This window comes from Myodes glareolus, chromosome 25 (genome assembly GCF_982192425.1).
Source record: "Myodes glareolus chromosome 25, mMyoGla1.1, whole genome shotgun sequence".
Classification (NCBI taxonomy): domain Eukaryota; kingdom Metazoa; phylum Chordata; class Mammalia; order Rodentia; family Cricetidae; genus Myodes; species Myodes glareolus.
The window spans coordinates 45290867-45307310 of NC_142050.1; the positions used below are offsets into that span (position 1 = coordinate 45290867).

A 16444-nucleotide genomic window follows, 5' to 3' on the forward strand; every position below is an offset into this window, starting at 1 on the left:
ATGGGAAATGCATTGAAAATGGAAAACAATGAAAACTCTGACCCAAAACAGCAAATAGGTAGTTTGTGGATTTAAGTGACCTAATTTTTTAAAACAGAGAATGAATTGCTGAACTCAAACCAAATATTGAAGAAAATGGCAGAGGAGGATGAAACAGTGATCTAAAATTTAAGAAGCCAAACTGAAAAAGTGTAACTAGAAGTTGGAAAGATATCAAAAGAGAACCAGAGTGGTCAGATGAAAAACCTGGGCTGAATGAATGCACCAGAGAGGAAGCATGTAGCCGCGCTGAAGACAAACTGCAGTGAGTGGGAAAATCTTTTCATGAGTACAAACTGAAGAGACTGCAGGAGAAAGTGGACGTCTCAGAGGCGACAGAGAAGAGTTAGAGGGGCTGGAGAGGTGGCTCAGCGGTTAAGGATACTTGCTGCTTGTAGAAGGAATGGCGGCCTGCCCAGCTAGCTTTACCCGAAATAATTACACGGAAACTGTATTCTTTTAAACACTGCCTGGCCCATTGTCTCCAGCCCCTTATTGGCTAACTTTCACGTATTGATTCAACCCATTTCTAATAATCTGTATGTCATCACATGGTCGTGGTTTACTGGGAAAGCTTCAGCATGTCTGACCTGGCAGCTTCATGGCAGGCAGCTCTCTGCCTCTGCTTCTTTCTCCCAGCATTCTGTTCTGTCTACTCCGCCTATCTAAGCTGCTGTCCTATCAAAGGCCAAGGCAGCCTCTTTATTAACCAATGAAAGTAACACATAGACAGATGACTCTCCTACATCAGCTGCTTCTCAGAGGACCCACATAAGGAAACTCACAACCACCGTAACTCCTGCTTCCAGATCTGACACCCTTTTCTGGCCTCCAAGAACACCTGTATTCATGTGCACGAACACACATACATATACATAAAAAACAAATCTTAAAAGAATTGGAGCCAGGTGTGGTGGCCTGGAGGCAGAGGTAGGCAGATCTCTGTGAGTTCAAGGTCAACCTAGTTTACATTGTTCCAAGACAGTTTAGTATACATAGTAAGACCATGTTTTGAAAAAAACAAAACCAAAACCAAAACATTTCATTTAAGACTATATTAAGTTAGCCTGTGACACCTCCTAGGCCTTCTTTTCCTATGAGAACTCTCAGTGGAAAACAGAAAGAGAGATGTCTTTGAAAGACATCCAAAGGAAAAGAGTAGGTGAGCATACTGAAAAATCAAAATTCTAGGCACGTTGATAGTGCCTTCCTGTCCCGGTATTTGAGAGGCTAAGGAATGAGGATGGAGAGCTGGAAGCCAGCCTATGCTACATAGCTAGACACTGTTGCAGAAATAATGCCAGATACTTTGGATAAGGGGGCTTTCTCAGTTCCTTCTGCATGTTCTTTAAAAGGAAAACCGAGACACAAATGGCAAGAATTTCCTTGGTCATGGGGGCTGGTACTGACATCAAAGCTTTTCTATTTCTAGATCCAATATATCAGAACAGAAGAAAAACCTAATGAGAATCCTTCCACAGTTCCTTCACCTACTGAAGAAACTTGCTTTTACAAATGGCTTGACAAAGTAGAACAGCTATGTAAAACATGAAGTTGTCTGTCAAGTGATAAGATGTATGAAAGAATATGTGTATTATTGTTTTGAGATGTTCATGTGTAGCAGGCTGACCTCAAAGTCAATAGATAGGCATAACTGAACTTCCTGCCTTTACCCTCCTGAGTGCTAGGATTATAAGAGTACACCACCATATCTGGCTTATGTAGTTCTGGGAGTTTTACACAGGCTAGGTAAATACTCTGCCAACTGAAATACACTCCAGGCCAAGAATGTACAAATATAGTACAATTACTATATAGACACATGTTTATATAAACTAACCATATAAGATATTGAAAGGGTGAAGGTTATGATTAAGTCTTGACATTTTAAACACCATAACTGTTTAGAAGAAAAATGAAGACTTTACATAGTTCCTGAGAAACACAACAAATACAAAGGAAAATTAATGTTTGTAAAAGCAACAACAGAAAAAATATGCAAAGATTCTAAAAAGACTTAGGATATATAGAGAATTTTAAATTTTGGTTCAATACATGCTATTCTAAGATAAATCCTGTTGATTTTTCATCATGAGGCATGGAAATTGCATTAAGAGGAGATCTTCTTGACAAAAGATTAGAAGAGTCGGAGACAAACACAGTTCTAGAGAAATCAGATGTCCTGAGGAATGGTGTTTTTGAGGAGTGGCAGGTAAAGACAGGTGACATGGTAGTACAGCCTGAAGCTTTAACATGTGACACTGATGTTTTCACTCAGCATCACGTTACAAGACATCTAAGTATGTTTCAGGAAGGGTTCTGGCTACAGATTTTGTGTTTTGTCAGGGTTTTAGAAATTTATTGATGATAGTTTAGGAGCATTGGAAGAAAGAGAATGACTGCTGGTAGTCATCCATGCATCTGTGTCCAGCCCCACACCCAAGAACACTTGACGCAATGGGCTTTGAAAGAGAGAGAACAAGAAGTTGGGTGGATAGGAAGGTGGGGGTGGATCTGTGAAGAGGGGATAAATAGGAGTAAAATACATTGTATAAAATTCTCAACTAATGCCCGTTGGTGGCAGTGTACACTTTTAATCCCAGGACTTGGTAGGCAGAGGAAGCCTGGTCTACAGAGCAAATTCCAGGACAGCCAGGGTTACATAGAGAAACCCTCAAGAAACAAGACAAGCAAACAAATAAAATTCTCAATTAATAAAAGTAGTATTTAAAAACCCAAGGAAAAACAGCGTAAGCTGTTTAAAATTCTGTTTGATCTGAGACAGGTTTTCTCTATAGCACTGGCTGTTCTGAAACTCACTGTGTAGCCTAGACTGGTCTCAAACTCAAGGACCTGCCTGTCTCTGCCTCCCTAATTCTTAGAATAAAGGTATGTGCCACCATGCTATGTTTAGAATATTTTAAAGTATTTTTATAGTACATAAATATATATATACATATATATATATATTTTGTGTGTCTGTGTGTGTGTGTGTGTCTGGTTACTAATGCACCACAGCACATGTGTAAAGTTCCTAAGGATAACTCAAGAGGCACGTCTCCTTTTGCTATGGGTTGTGGCAGTTTAGCTCAGGTTCCAAGGCTCAATGGCAAGTGACTTTACTCACCAAGCCCTCTCACTGGCCCCAGAATATTTATTGACCTTCCTTTGAGGCTATAAAAATTAAGTCATGAGATATGGAATGATCCTTTCTTCAATGTGTGGGAGAAATTGCATCAAGAGGAAATCCTGACAAAAGATTAGAAGAGTGGAGGAAAAGATTGACTGAGTGACTGACGTGCAGGGGAGGACTGACTAACCATGTGATTGATTGTGATTTTAGGTACTGATGTGCAGGGAGGACTGACTAACCATGTGGTTGTGATTTTAGGTACTGACGTGCAGGGACGACTGACTAACCATGTGGTTATGATTCTAGGTGCCCGTGGCATTTGATGATGTCTCCATCTACTTTTCCACTCCAGAGTGGGAAAAATTAGAAGAATGGCAGAAAGAACTTTACAAGAATATCATGAAAGGCAACTACGAGTCTCTCATCTCCATGGGTGAGGCTGAGTGGGCTTAGACAGTTACTTTTCTCCAGTGTCCTCATCTCAATGTCCGCCCATCCTCATGTATTTCAGTCAGAGAAGGACAGAACGAACCTACTATGTGCATTTTCTTATACGTTATATTTTCTTTTACCTCCTTTCTTGAGCAACTTGTAAATAGCTGGAGGTTGATAGATGAGGAGAAGTGATAAAGGATCTAAGGGAAATTAATTTCCTGTGAACCTCAAACATTCAGCTGCCTTGGTGGTTATCATACTGATTTATCTCTCTGTCATGCCTGCTTTCCATTTTTCCTTTTCTAGATTATGCCATGAATCAACCTGATGTCTTATCTCAGATTCAACCAGAAGAACACAATACGGATGACCAACCAAGGCCAGAGGCAAGTGAGATTCCGGCAGACGCCAGTGAAGGTAAGAGAAAAGATTATATACTCTTAAGCTCCTTTTCCTGGGTGGGGGGGGGGTTTAGAGGTGTCCAAAGCCATTCAGTGCTAAAACATTTTACACTTTGAATGGACATTTAAATACTAGAAGGAGCTCAATGATAACCTTGCTCAGTATGCCTCATGAGTGCTAGAACTAAAGGTGTGTGCCACCACTGCTCAGCTAGGTTTGATTTTTCTTAATACTGCTTTTATTGTTTATAGTTTTAGCTTGCCATGATGATTATCAGCCTATATATTTACCCAAACTTGAGAATATGATTTGTGTAACTTGAACCAATCAATATGAAATATTGTAGAAAACAAACTCACAGGACTGAGCATACAGTCATACAGCTAAGATTTGCTACAGCAATTGGATATGAAGCAATATCATCAAAGAAAATACATGGAAGCAGCCAGAAGCAAGCTTCCCAGAGTCCCCTCACTGCGGTGTCTCACAAGACACATTTAATCCCTCTGGCACTAAATGTGACAGTACATACAAAATGCCATTATAGAAGCGCATTAGTCACTCGGGGTTTTCTTGGAGTTTTCACACAGGCCTCTTCCACTTAAGGCACTCATACTACCATCCCACGAGGAAAGCAGGTGGTCAGAAGAAAGCATACTGTTGGCAGTTGAGGCTTAGTAGGATGCTCTTGTAATTTAGGGGAAGTGTTGTATATAAAGAACAGTTTTCCAGATCTCTATACTGGCAAGCAGTTCCTTCTCAAGATGAGCAGTCTCAGCCTGTGCTGAATTTCTCTTCTGACACAGGGAATGAGCCCTGGCTCCTATCAGTGGAGAAGACTACTAACCACTTGTTTTAGTTTCATCTCTGTTACTATGATAAGTGTCCTGACAAAACCCAGTTTAAGGGAGAAAGCATTTATTTTAGCTTACAATTTCAGGTGTCAGTCCATCATGGTGAAGAAGCTGGAATGTGGAGCTTAAAGTAACCAGTCACATCACATCCACAGTAAAGAGCAGAAAGAAATGAATGCTGCATGCAGGCTTGCATGCTTACTTTCTTGTGCTCAGCTTGATTTATTCATTTTACAGAGTTCCATATAACCACAGGCTAACCCAATATAGATGGTCCCTTATTAAGACTCTTTTCCAAGGTTGTGTCAAACTGTCAATTAAAGCTAATCATTACACCCAGTAATCTTAAATATGAATTCAAAATATTAAAATTAAATCATAAGTTAGGCAGTGGTGACGCACACCTTTAATCCCAATACTCAGGGAGGCAGAGGCAGCCGGATCTCTCTGAGTTCGAGGCTAGTCTGATCTACAGAGTAAGTTCCAGGAGAGCTAGAGATACACAGAGAAACTGTCTTGAAAAACCATAAATAAATAAATAAAATGGAATCATGATGATTTTTCTTAATGGTGTGTTCTTTGTAGCCTTGTCTGCTGAAAAGATATAAACAATTGATAACTGATTAGCAATAAGCTGCATTCCCAAGGACTGATAGACATGCACAATTATATTGATCCTTATATTTGCTCATTGAATGACATAGGCCACTGTTTTCAGAACCTTGGGACAGATGTAAAGTTCTTTGGGACCTAAGAATTATTTTTGAAAGAACTCTTCCCCCTAGAAAGGGCTTCATCATTCTCTCTCTCTCTCTCTCTCTCTCTCTCTCTCTGTCTCTGTCTCTCTCTCTCTCTCTCTCTCTGTGTGTGTGTCTCCCCCACTCCCTCTTTCCCTCACTCAATACTCTTTCACAACTGCTGTGCTTGTTATTTCCTCCCAGGCCTAGAATGCCCTCTTTTTGGCTGAAATGTGCTAATTAGAAAGCTATTAGTATCCACAGAATAAATGCAAGCTGTCTATGATTAGTAGAGAATAAACCACTACAGGTTTTGCTTTAAGCATACACTTGTGTGCGTGCATGTGCAAACACACTAAATAAAGTGTAATTTAAAAAATATATAAAAGTGCAGAGGACTGGTGGCTGTGAAGAGAAGGTTCCAAGTGAACGAAATTCTGTTCATCAGAAATATAACTTTATAGCCACATTTCACAGGCGTGACGGCACAAGCTTATATTCTCTGCAGTGCAGGTAGAGTGGGGACAGGAAGTTTAGGAATTTGATGTCTTCCTTAGTCACATAACAAGCTTAAAACCAATCTGGGCTACATGAGATTATGCCTTTAAAAGAAAAAAAGTAACAGATGTGGTGGTGCACACCTTTAACCCCAACACTTCAGAAACAGAGCAGGTAGATCTCTGTGAATTCAGGGCCAGCCAGAGCTACATAGCAAAAAGAAAAAAGTACAAAATCAACAATGTCAAGCCAGGCTATGGTGGCACACACCTTTAATTCCAGCACTTGAATGGCAGAGGCAGGTGGATCTCTGTGAGTTCAAGGCCAGCCTGGTTTACAGAGCAAGTTTTAGGATAGCCAGGGCTACACAGAAAAACCCTGTCTAAAAAAAAAAAAAAGAAAAAGAAATTAATAATGTCAATGAACATGATTGTGTTACCTTTTTAAGAGATTTATTTATTATTTTATGTGTATTAATGTTTTGCCTGCATGTATATGTGTACTGCATGCCCAACAAGGTCATAAGAACCCACTGAATCCCCTGGAATTACAATTACAAATACAAATGATTGTGTGCTAGCAATCAAACTCACGTTCTCTGAAGTGCAACAAGTGCCTAAACTACTGAGCCCACTCTCCAGCACAATTTCACCTTCTGATTCAAGTCCCTGAAAACCATTCTCTTCTTCTCTACAAGTAGAGCCTGGCCTTTCAACCTCAGATATTCTGTCTTGGATTAAACAAGAAGAAGAGCCTCAGGCTGGAGTCCCCCAGGAGTCCAAAGAGAGTGACCTATACAAAGGCTCTTATGCCGGTGAGTAACCGAGGGAACAGATGTTCAGATTCTGCTCACACTAGCAGAATGCAACTGAAAGGGTGCTAGAAAGACAAGGAACAGACAGGAAGAAAAGGAAGGTAATGGTCAGCCAAGTTAGAAATGAAACCAAAAGGCCACCAAAATAAATTTTAAGTAGGAAAGCACAGTTTTAAAAAACGTATTTATTCGTGTGTGAGGAGGCACATGCAGAAATTCAAGGACAACTTGTGAGAGTCGGTTCCCTTCTAATACGTGGGTTCCAGAAATTGAATGCAGGCTGTCCGGTTTGATGGTAAACGCATTTACCCACTGAGTCATTTTACCAGCCCAGAAAACATACTCTTAAATGCATATTAGCATTGCTGGGGCTGGGTATGTCAGTGATAAAAACAAAGCCCTAGTTTTAGTCTTTAGCACTATATTTTGAAAAGAAAAACAGGATTATTAGAGGAAGAACAATAAATGTATACAAATGAATAAAAATATGGGAATTGGAAAAATAGAGCATTTGAAGATCTCTTAGAAAGGATGGCTAGAATGACCAAAGACATGAAGGTGGAAATGTGTTCTCTTTCAGGGAAGACAGAGTCAAGGAGGGGTTTCTCTCGTAGATGGAGACTAGAAGTAAAGAGGAGATTTTAGGCCCTATCACACCAGGCAATGGAGAAAGTTATTGAGTAAAAGTGAAACATAAAATAATGTGGGGAACACTGATACCAAGGTTAGTCCTTTTCAAATTGAAGCACCAACGTACAGTCTTATATGTGTAATGTAACAGGGGCCTTGTTAGTAATGAGAGTCCTTCCCTGAGTTTACCTTAGCAGTGAGCTCTTAGAGCAGCCTGCCTGAACCGTTGGAATGTGAGAGGTACTGGTGAGATAACTCTGATCCCTTCTTTCAGAAGAAGAACTTGTCATCAAAGCTGAAGACCTGGCTAGAGCCTCCTTGTGTCCTGAAGTTCCCGTGGCCTTCTCTGCCCCGCCACCGCCAGCAGCCAAGGATGCTTTTACAGATGTAGCTTTCAAAAGCCAGCAGTGTACTCCCATGACACCTTTTGGACGCACAACCACCGACCTGCCTGAGGCCTCAGAGGGACAAGTGACCTTTACTCAGTTAGGAAGCTACCCACTCCCACCTCCAGTTGGAGAGCAGTTGTTCTCCTGCCACCATTGTGGCAAGAGTCTCAGCCAAGACATGTTAATGACACATCAATGTAGCCACACTGCTGAGCACCCCTTAACCTGTGCCCAGTGTCCCAAGCACTTTGCCCCACAGGTGGACCTCGGTAGCACCTCCCAGGACCATGCCAGTGAAACACCACCCACCTGCCCTCACTGTGCCCGGACCTTCACTCACCCCTCACGACTCACTTACCATCTTCGGGTCCACAACAGCACTGAGCGCCCCTTCCTCTGTCCTGATTGTCCCAAGCGCTTCGCTGACCAGGCTCGACTCACCAGCCATCGGCGTGCTCATGCTAGTGAGAGGCCTTTCCGTTGCCCACAGTGTGGTCGTAGCTTTAGCCTGAAAATAAGTCTCCTGCTGCACCAGAGGGGACATGCGCAGGAGCGTCCCTTCTCCTGTCCTCAGTGTGGCATTGACTTCAATGGCCATTCTGCACTGATTCGTCACCAGATGATCCACACAGGCGAACGCCCCTACCCGTGCACAGACTGCAGCAAGAGCTTCATGCGTAAGGAACACTTGCTAAACCACCGGAGGCTGCACACAGGTGAGCGGCCTTTCCAGTGTCCGCACTGTGGCAAGAGCTTCATCCGCAAACACCACCTCATAAAGCACCAGCGCATCCACACGGGCGAGCGGCCCTACCCCTGCGCCCTGTGTGGAAGGAGCTTCCGCTACAAGCAGACACTCAAGGACCACCTGCGGACAGGTCACAGTGGAGGCTGTGCAGGTGATAGGGACCCTTCTGCACAGCCACCAGACCCGCCTGGTCCACTCTTAACTGCCCTGGAAACCTCTGGTCTAGGTGTTAGTACTGAAGGTCTAGAATCTAGTCAGTGGTATGGGGAAGGGAATGGAGGGGTGGTTTTGTAGATCTGTGGCCCATTGGTTATTTATGTTCACCGCAGAGAAGAAGGTCCAGGAGAAAGTCTACAAGCTCCACAACCCATAGTCATTATTGTCTGGTACATAAAGGAATTTGGGGGTCTACACTCAACTAAAGACATGCTTGTGCAAGTCCACAACAGTACAAGAATACCATATTTTGAAAACTGGAAGAGAATCTAGCATCTATGTCTTTTCAGATACCACAAATGCAGAGTCTGGGCAGCAAGATTTGTCTTCTGATCATTCTGTCAGGATAGCAGAGAGTAGACTGCCTCTAGATAGAGCGAGCTGGAAAGAGCCCCCAAACCTCAAAGCCATCCTTCTCTAATTCCTCAGTGATGAGGTGACTGTTGGGGGAATGTGCTTTAGCTGCTTGTTAGGTGCCGTGTCTCAAGCCAGCTAAGCTCTCCTCACACCTGTATAGCCGCCTTTCCCTGAGACATGGTGACTGAGGCTGCCTTCCTAGGCCTAGATTCTGTCTGCTAATACATTTTGTTTAATGTTGGTGAAAAAGAAATCTGACTTTTATAGCTTATTTAAGGGGACAATTCCTAGCTTTCACTGGCTTGATTTGAAACATTCAGACTCTTGTAGCAGCTTTTAAAGAGGATAGAGAACTTTACCACAGCCCTGGTTAGAATTGAGGAGGAGAGTTCTCTATTCAGGTTTAGGAGCTAAAGATTCCTGAGATCTCAGGCACAACAGCGATAGCATGGCCTAAAAATCTGCCTGAATCGTGAATTTAGAGTCATTTATATCTATGTATCCCTTCTCTTTTCCAAACCAGTGATCATGTTTTTTTCATTTCTGGTGTTTGATTTTCATTCTCTCTCTCTCTCTCGGGACAGGGTCTTACTGTATATCCTGGCTTGGAATTTGCTTCATAGACCAGGCTGGCCTTGAACTCATAGAGCTCTGCCTGCCTCTGCCTCATGTTCTGGGTGCACCACCATGCTCAGCAGCACTTCAGAACGTGCTTTTGTTCCTTCAGCAGTGTGACAACAGTGGTATAACGTTATGCTCTTGAGAGGATGGCTTTCCTGCCTGTCCTACCTCACTGGCCATGAACAGTGTGCGGCCCCTCCTCAGTCCCTGAGAGTGAGACATCATATCTGTCTGACCTGTTGTGCTGTTTTTTATTTAGACAGGGCTTCACTGTGTAGCCAGGCTGGAACTCGGAGATCTGCCTGTCTCCACATCTAGAGTGCTAAGATTAAAAGCATGTACTATCATGCTTAGACACCTGTTGTACTTTGAGGTGTCATGGCTACCATGCCTTCTTTTCTTGACCTCTCTTAGTCATCCGAAAGCATCTGAACCTAGTTTTGTTCCTAAATGCCTGTGCAACCAGGTGTGTGTCCTCTTCCATTTTCAGCTCTCACATTTTTTATCACCAAAATGAAGCTGTTAAAAGGTGAGTGTAAGCCAGGCAGTGGTGGTGCTCACCTTTAATTCCAGCACTCGGGGAGGCAGAGGCAGGCGGATCTCTGTGAGTTCGAGACCAGCCTGGTCTACAAAAGCTAGTTCCAGGACAGACTCCAAAACCGCAGAGAAATCCTGTCTTGAAAAACTAAAAATAATAATTTTTTAAAAAGGTGTGTGTAATGATAAAAATAAAAGGCCACAGGTCCCCAAGTGGTGGCAGCGGGCAGCAGGCATGAGACCACGGCAGTGGGCCACAAAGACAGCCAGGTCCCAGACAGGGAGCCACATGGTGGGTGAGAGACAGATGGATAGGCACACCATGCAGAGTGAGGTTGGGTATTTATTTAGTGGGTTATGGAAGGGAAGGAAAGGAGGAGAAGGGGAAAGAGCTGAGAGAGAGAGAGGCAGAGAGAAAGAGGAAACAGGAGAGTGAGGAGAAGGGAGCAAGGCAGAAGCTGCCTCTTTGGGAGAGAGATAGGAGGAGGAGCTCAGATTGGAAACAGAAGGGAGATTGGCCTGCCTCGAAAGTGGACAGGGGAGGGAGTGGGAGGACTTGTCTCTTAAAAGGACAGAATAGACCATTACAGTGAGCCTCTAGAAACTTTTTACAAAGAAAGAAAAATCTTGTGATACAGTTCTTCTCTGCCAAAATCCTGTCCTTCCTTTGGCTTCTAGCCAGACAAAGCCAGATGAGGCAGGAAAACCAAAGCAGAGAAACTCATGTAGAAACTTGATGGAAATCAGCTTGTCTTGTTGTTTTGCTCTTAGTGGGCCCTGAAGTAGAAGATGGAGAATGTAGAAACCCTGTATTGGGGACAGGGAGCTTTTTCTTCCACACCCCTCATTCCCCCAGAGTCTTCTATGATGTCTAGAAGGAGATCTAGAGCTGTTCAGACAGAATTCTTTCTGGATAAGGAAGGGAATGCTTTCTCCTTGTTACTAGGCCCTGCAACCACAGTAGGAAATGGTGTTTACTCGGTACTGTGCTCCTGGCAAAGTTCTGCCTGAACATTCTGCTCTTCAGGATAATCACATATCTAAAGCATTGTTTTGTGTCATTAATAATACCAAGGATCCTGGGAGACATAAGTGTGTGTGAAACCCGGTCTGCTGTCATAAATTTCAGCCTGTAGGCAGTGAAAATTCCCCAGGGATAGACAAGACAGATGATGGCAGTACTGTTGTCTGTTGGGAAAAACAGCCAGAATCTGGACCATCCCACAGGAAAACTTGGAAATTCTAAAATCCCCAAATCAGGTTCCAACTTCATTAATGACTCACTAGGGACTTGACTGTGGTTTGCACCTGAAAAAGAAGGAATCAAGGCATTCTCATCAGGGTGAGGGAAGTGTTTGCTAGAGCTGAAGAGGAGATGCTTGCTGAAATTGCTGTGGGGCTAGACAACATCTAAAGTTCGTCTGAACTCAGCAGATTTACCTAGGACACGAAAGCCAATGGGAGGTCTGTGTACCAGAGTGCTGCCGATGGACCCCAGTGCCTGTTCTGTTAGGTGCTGTAGCCAGCAGGAATCCAAGCTGGCCAAAAGAGAATGGAGTTCCAATACCAACCAAACAAGAACCATAAAATCAAACAGAGGAATGTGCAGGGCCACCCAGAAACTTGGAAGCATGTGGGGTCAATCCCAATCCTTAATCTGGCTCAAAGTAGGGTCTTCAGCTTTTGGATTTTTGTTTTGTTTTTCGAGAAGAGTTTCTCTGTGTAACTCTGACTGTCCTGGACTTCATTTTGCAGACCAGACTGGCCTAGAACTCACAGAGATCTACCTGTTGCTGCCTCCCACGTGCTGGGATTAAAGGTGCACCACCACTACCAGCAAGTTCAGCTACTGTATAGTCAATTCTTTCCATTCACCAATCTCCTCTCTAGTAAAACCCATTTGTCAAAGATTCAAATGTAGCTCATTGGAAAATGTAAAGTCCAACAAATTTTCAGCAAGTAGAATCTCTTTGTCTACCTGGTGTCTTGAGAGAAACTGTACATTTAACTCTGCAACTAAAGAGACCTAGTGCTCATGACCAATCCCTGTAGGGAGGAGGAAACTCCAGAAGTGTCCTACTGATCATCTGTCCCTGGATGATGGCACAACTCTTCCTTGGAGTTCCTCCAGGAGTTGGCTCTAACCAGATTTACTCTTTTCTTACTAGAGGGTTTTTTTTTTGTCAACACTGGATGAGCCTCTGCTTCAGTCACAGATAAGAAATAAATGTAAGTTGGTTAATTGTTTAGAAAGCAGAAGATGATTGATCCCTTCCTACTTGGTATTTGATAATGGAAACACCTTAGTCATAAACTCCAGAGAGAGCCCTGTTCTACATCATTTATTTCATTCATAAACTCTACAAAATTTCTGGTAGGGGCTTCCCTAGGCTTCTCTTGAGATGATATCTATAGCTGTCTCAGCCAATCCCCATGGCTTATGAGACAACAAATACTATCTCAGTCTCAAAAAGTCTCACTGAAAAAAAAAAGTACCTAAGTTCCTTTCACTTGAATGGGTTGGAAATCCCAAGTTTATATCATATTTCTTGAAAGGGACAGGGCATCCCTTCCCTCTTCTTATGCCTTAGCGCCTTAGATAACAAAGCAGCTTCTGCAGTTGCCTGAGTAGCAATGAGGCATCTTCAGATGAGATCCTGACATTATTAGATACATATACATATCTATTTGGATACACACACACACACACACACACACACATTGGCTTTTTGAGGCAGAGTTTCTTTATGTAGCCTTGGCTGTCCTGGAAATTGCTCTGTAGATCAAGCTGACCTTGAACTCAGAGATCCTCCTGCCTCTATCTCCCAAATTCTGGGATTAAAGTCATGCACCATTAGATGGATATTTTGGACTGCTCAGCTCACTCCAGTTCTCTTATCATATGGGGTGAATACAACAGGCTGTTATCTGGCAAGGTTCAGGTTTCTATAAAGAAGATAATTAGTTCAAAATTAGACACTGGGGTGATATCTCAGTAAAGTGCTTGCTATACAAGCATGAGTACCCGAGTCTAATCCCTAGAACTCGTGAAAAAGCTAGAATCAATGCCATGGGCTTGAATTCTAGCACTGGGGAGGCTCTAGGCTGGCCTCTTGTCAGCCTAGCCTCATTGGTAAGCCTCAGGTCTCTGAGAGACCCTGTCTCAAAGAACAAAGTCAGTGGCTCCTGAACAGTGACTCCCAAAGTCCTCTGGTCTCCACACAAAAGTACACCCCTACAACACACAAGGTCGGAATGATTGGGGGTGGAGTTAAGGAGGGTGTAGGGACTTAATGCTCATCACCATCAGTACAGTATTAATGACTAGGAGCAGAGCTTCTCATGGCAGACCTAGATAAGTCTCAAGAAATATATTATCTTCTGAAGACTTTGTTTCTTTATAAGGTATTTGTAATATGTTTTGTATCTCAGCGGTGTTAGAGCTTAAGGACTCACAACATAACATCTTACAGAGCCAACCTGAAAAAGGTGGTCACAAAGCCAGGCCGAACTAGAAGTGACAAGTGTTAAGAACCAAAGTTTGGCCAGGTGTGGTGGCTCACACCTGTTACCCCAGCACTTGGGAATCTGGGGCAGGAAGATTGCTGAGAATTCAAGGTCAGTCTAGGCTACATAGGAAAACCCTGTTTTTTAAAAAAAGGAGGGGACAAGGAGGACCCAAAGAGATAACTGTTTAAGAGCACTGGCTGCTTTTTCAGAGGACTTGTGTTCACTTTCTGGCACCCCCATGGTGGCTTACAATTTTCACTCTAGTTTCAAGGGATCACATGCCCTCTTTGGGATTTTGCATTCTGCAGACATCAGACATGCATGTGGTGTGTGTGTGTGTGTGTGTGTGTGTGTGTGTGTGTGTGTGTACACATGTAGGCCAAACACTCATATACATAAAAACAAACATTTAAAAAAAAAGGCTGTTTCACAGAAGTACAAGACTCTTAGCTGGCTCAGCCTTTTGCTACCATCTTTTTCATAAATTTAGTATGAACTCTTACTGATTATTTTCTATACATATCACCCTACAGAAATTTCTAATGCCACAACCCAATATGGCTCTGATTCTCTCTTGAGTTTTCTTTTTCCTCATCCTCCTCTTTAAAAAATTCCTTTAGATTTTATTTTATGTGTCAGCGTTTTGCCTACATGTATGTATGTGCATCATGTGCATGCCTTGTTCCTGCAGAGGTCAGAAGAGAGTGTCACATTTCCTAAAATTGGAATTATGAATGATTGCACGCCACTGTGTGGGTGCTGGGAATTGAACCTGGGTCCTCTGCAAGTGCAACAAGTGCTCGAAACCACTGTTTTAAAACAAAGAATTCTCGGGCGGTGGTAGCGCACACTAATCCCAGCACTCTGGAAGCAGGGGCAGGTGGGTCTCTGAGTTCAAGGCTAACCTGGTCTAAAGGGCTAGTTCCAGTTCAGCCAAGGCTACACACACAAAAAAAAAATCCCTATCTTAAAAATTTTTTAAAGTATTCCTTTAAATATTTCTCAGATTTTCTTTGTTTAGATTCTGTAATTGGGAAATCTGGCCCAGTTCTTCCCATGCTCAACCTAACTCAGCAGTAAAATTCCTCTGGCCCCTGCACCAACATCTGTGAACCTCGGAAATGTGTCCGGTAATGAAGAATAGAGCAGTTTAGTGTTGCAGGGTGGGCGGGTTCTGTTTAATGCCTATCGAGGTTTCTTCAGCTACTTCTGGTTCACAAACACTATCATAAGGCCAATACATAGTGTCTTTGCTCAAAGTACCTGGGAGAGGCTGTTTGTCTTGTGAAAGGAGTCATTTGTTACCCTGCTCTGACCCTGCACCTGTTTGTGTGTGTGTGTTCGCTGTGGAACCCATTGCCTCAAACTCACAATCTTGTCTCAGCTTCCCTGGTGAAGGGATTACAGACGAGTGCCACCATGCCTGCTCTTCAGTCCCCGCTCTCTACACTTCTTCTTTTTTCTTTTTACTTCTTTGAGACAGGGTTTCATGTATCCCAGGACATCTACAAACCTCGTATGTAGCCTAGATTTCTTTGAACCTCTGATCCTCCTGCCTCTTCTTGGTTTTTTGGAGCTAGGGATCAAACCCAGAACTTTGTGCATGTTAGGCAAGCACTCTACCAACTGAACTACATCCCCAGCCTCTTCTTCATTTTATAGAACTGACCACAGTCACAGACATATGATGGATTTGGTCAACTTGGTCAATTAAATGTACCCTCCATATCATGCCTAAGACCACACAAGGAAGGCAGAACAATAGTCTCATCAGAACAGCCTCAGAAACAGTGATTCTGAAGTTCTGAAGTTACATTCCAAATAAAGGGCTTGATAAAACCTCACTGAACTATGTGGGTTTGTGCTTATTAGTAAAACAGTTTTTATTTATAAAACCTTGAAATTGTTGTAGGGCTTGAGTTTAGGAGTTAAGAGCACTTGCTGCTCTTGCAGAGGACCAGAGTTTTGTTCCCAGCATCCATGTTGGGTTCTCATAACTACCTGTAACAATAGCTGCCATGCTGCAACTTTTGCAAGTAACTTGTTCTGAGACAAGGTTTCTCTGGGTAGTCCTAGCACTGGCTCTGTAGACCAGGCTGGCTTTGAACTCAGAGATTCACCTGCCTCTGCCTCCAGGGTATTAGGATTAAAGGTGTGTGCCACCACTGCCCAGCAAGAAAACTTTTTTTAAAGACATAGTCTCATGTAGCCCAGCATGGTCTTGAATTTCACACATAACCAAGGATGGCCTTGAACTCCTGATCTTTGTGTCTTTGCCTCCCAAGCTCAGAGATTGCAGGCCTTTATTACCATATCATATCCCTCATAATATTCATAAATATAAATAATATTCATAAATATATGGAGAATGACAAGTCAGGAAGATAGCAGACACATTTCTGGAGACTTGGTTTTGTTTAACCAAACCAAGCAGAATTCAAAATTCAGGATGTACATGCGTTAATATATGCCAATCAGTTCTTGGCTTCAAGTTTATAATTTTAAATAATTAAAAATAGCATAA

The 16444-nt window shown here is 42.8% G+C and overlaps 1 protein-coding gene across 2 annotated transcripts in view; it reads left to right on the plus strand.

Moving 5' to 3' along the window:
- Znf398 (zinc finger protein 398) overlaps window positions 1-15764 on the plus strand; it is a 32978-nt gene extending 17214 nt beyond the window's left edge. The window contains exons 3-6 of one of the 2 annotated variants that reach the window (XM_085683819.2): window positions 3479-3605; window positions 3914-4024; window positions 6796-6912; window positions 7817-15764. In XM_085683819.2, the coding sequence (XP_085539945.2) occupies window positions 3479-3605; window positions 3914-4024; window positions 6796-6912; window positions 7817-8973 (1512 nt within the window). In that variant the 3' untranslated portion in view covers window positions 8974-15764. The remainder of the gene's footprint in view (window positions 1-3478; window positions 3606-3913; window positions 4025-6795; window positions 6913-7816) is intronic. The other variant, XM_085683820.2, reaches the window with a different exon arrangement.
- Window positions 15765-16444: the final 680 nt, after the last annotated feature.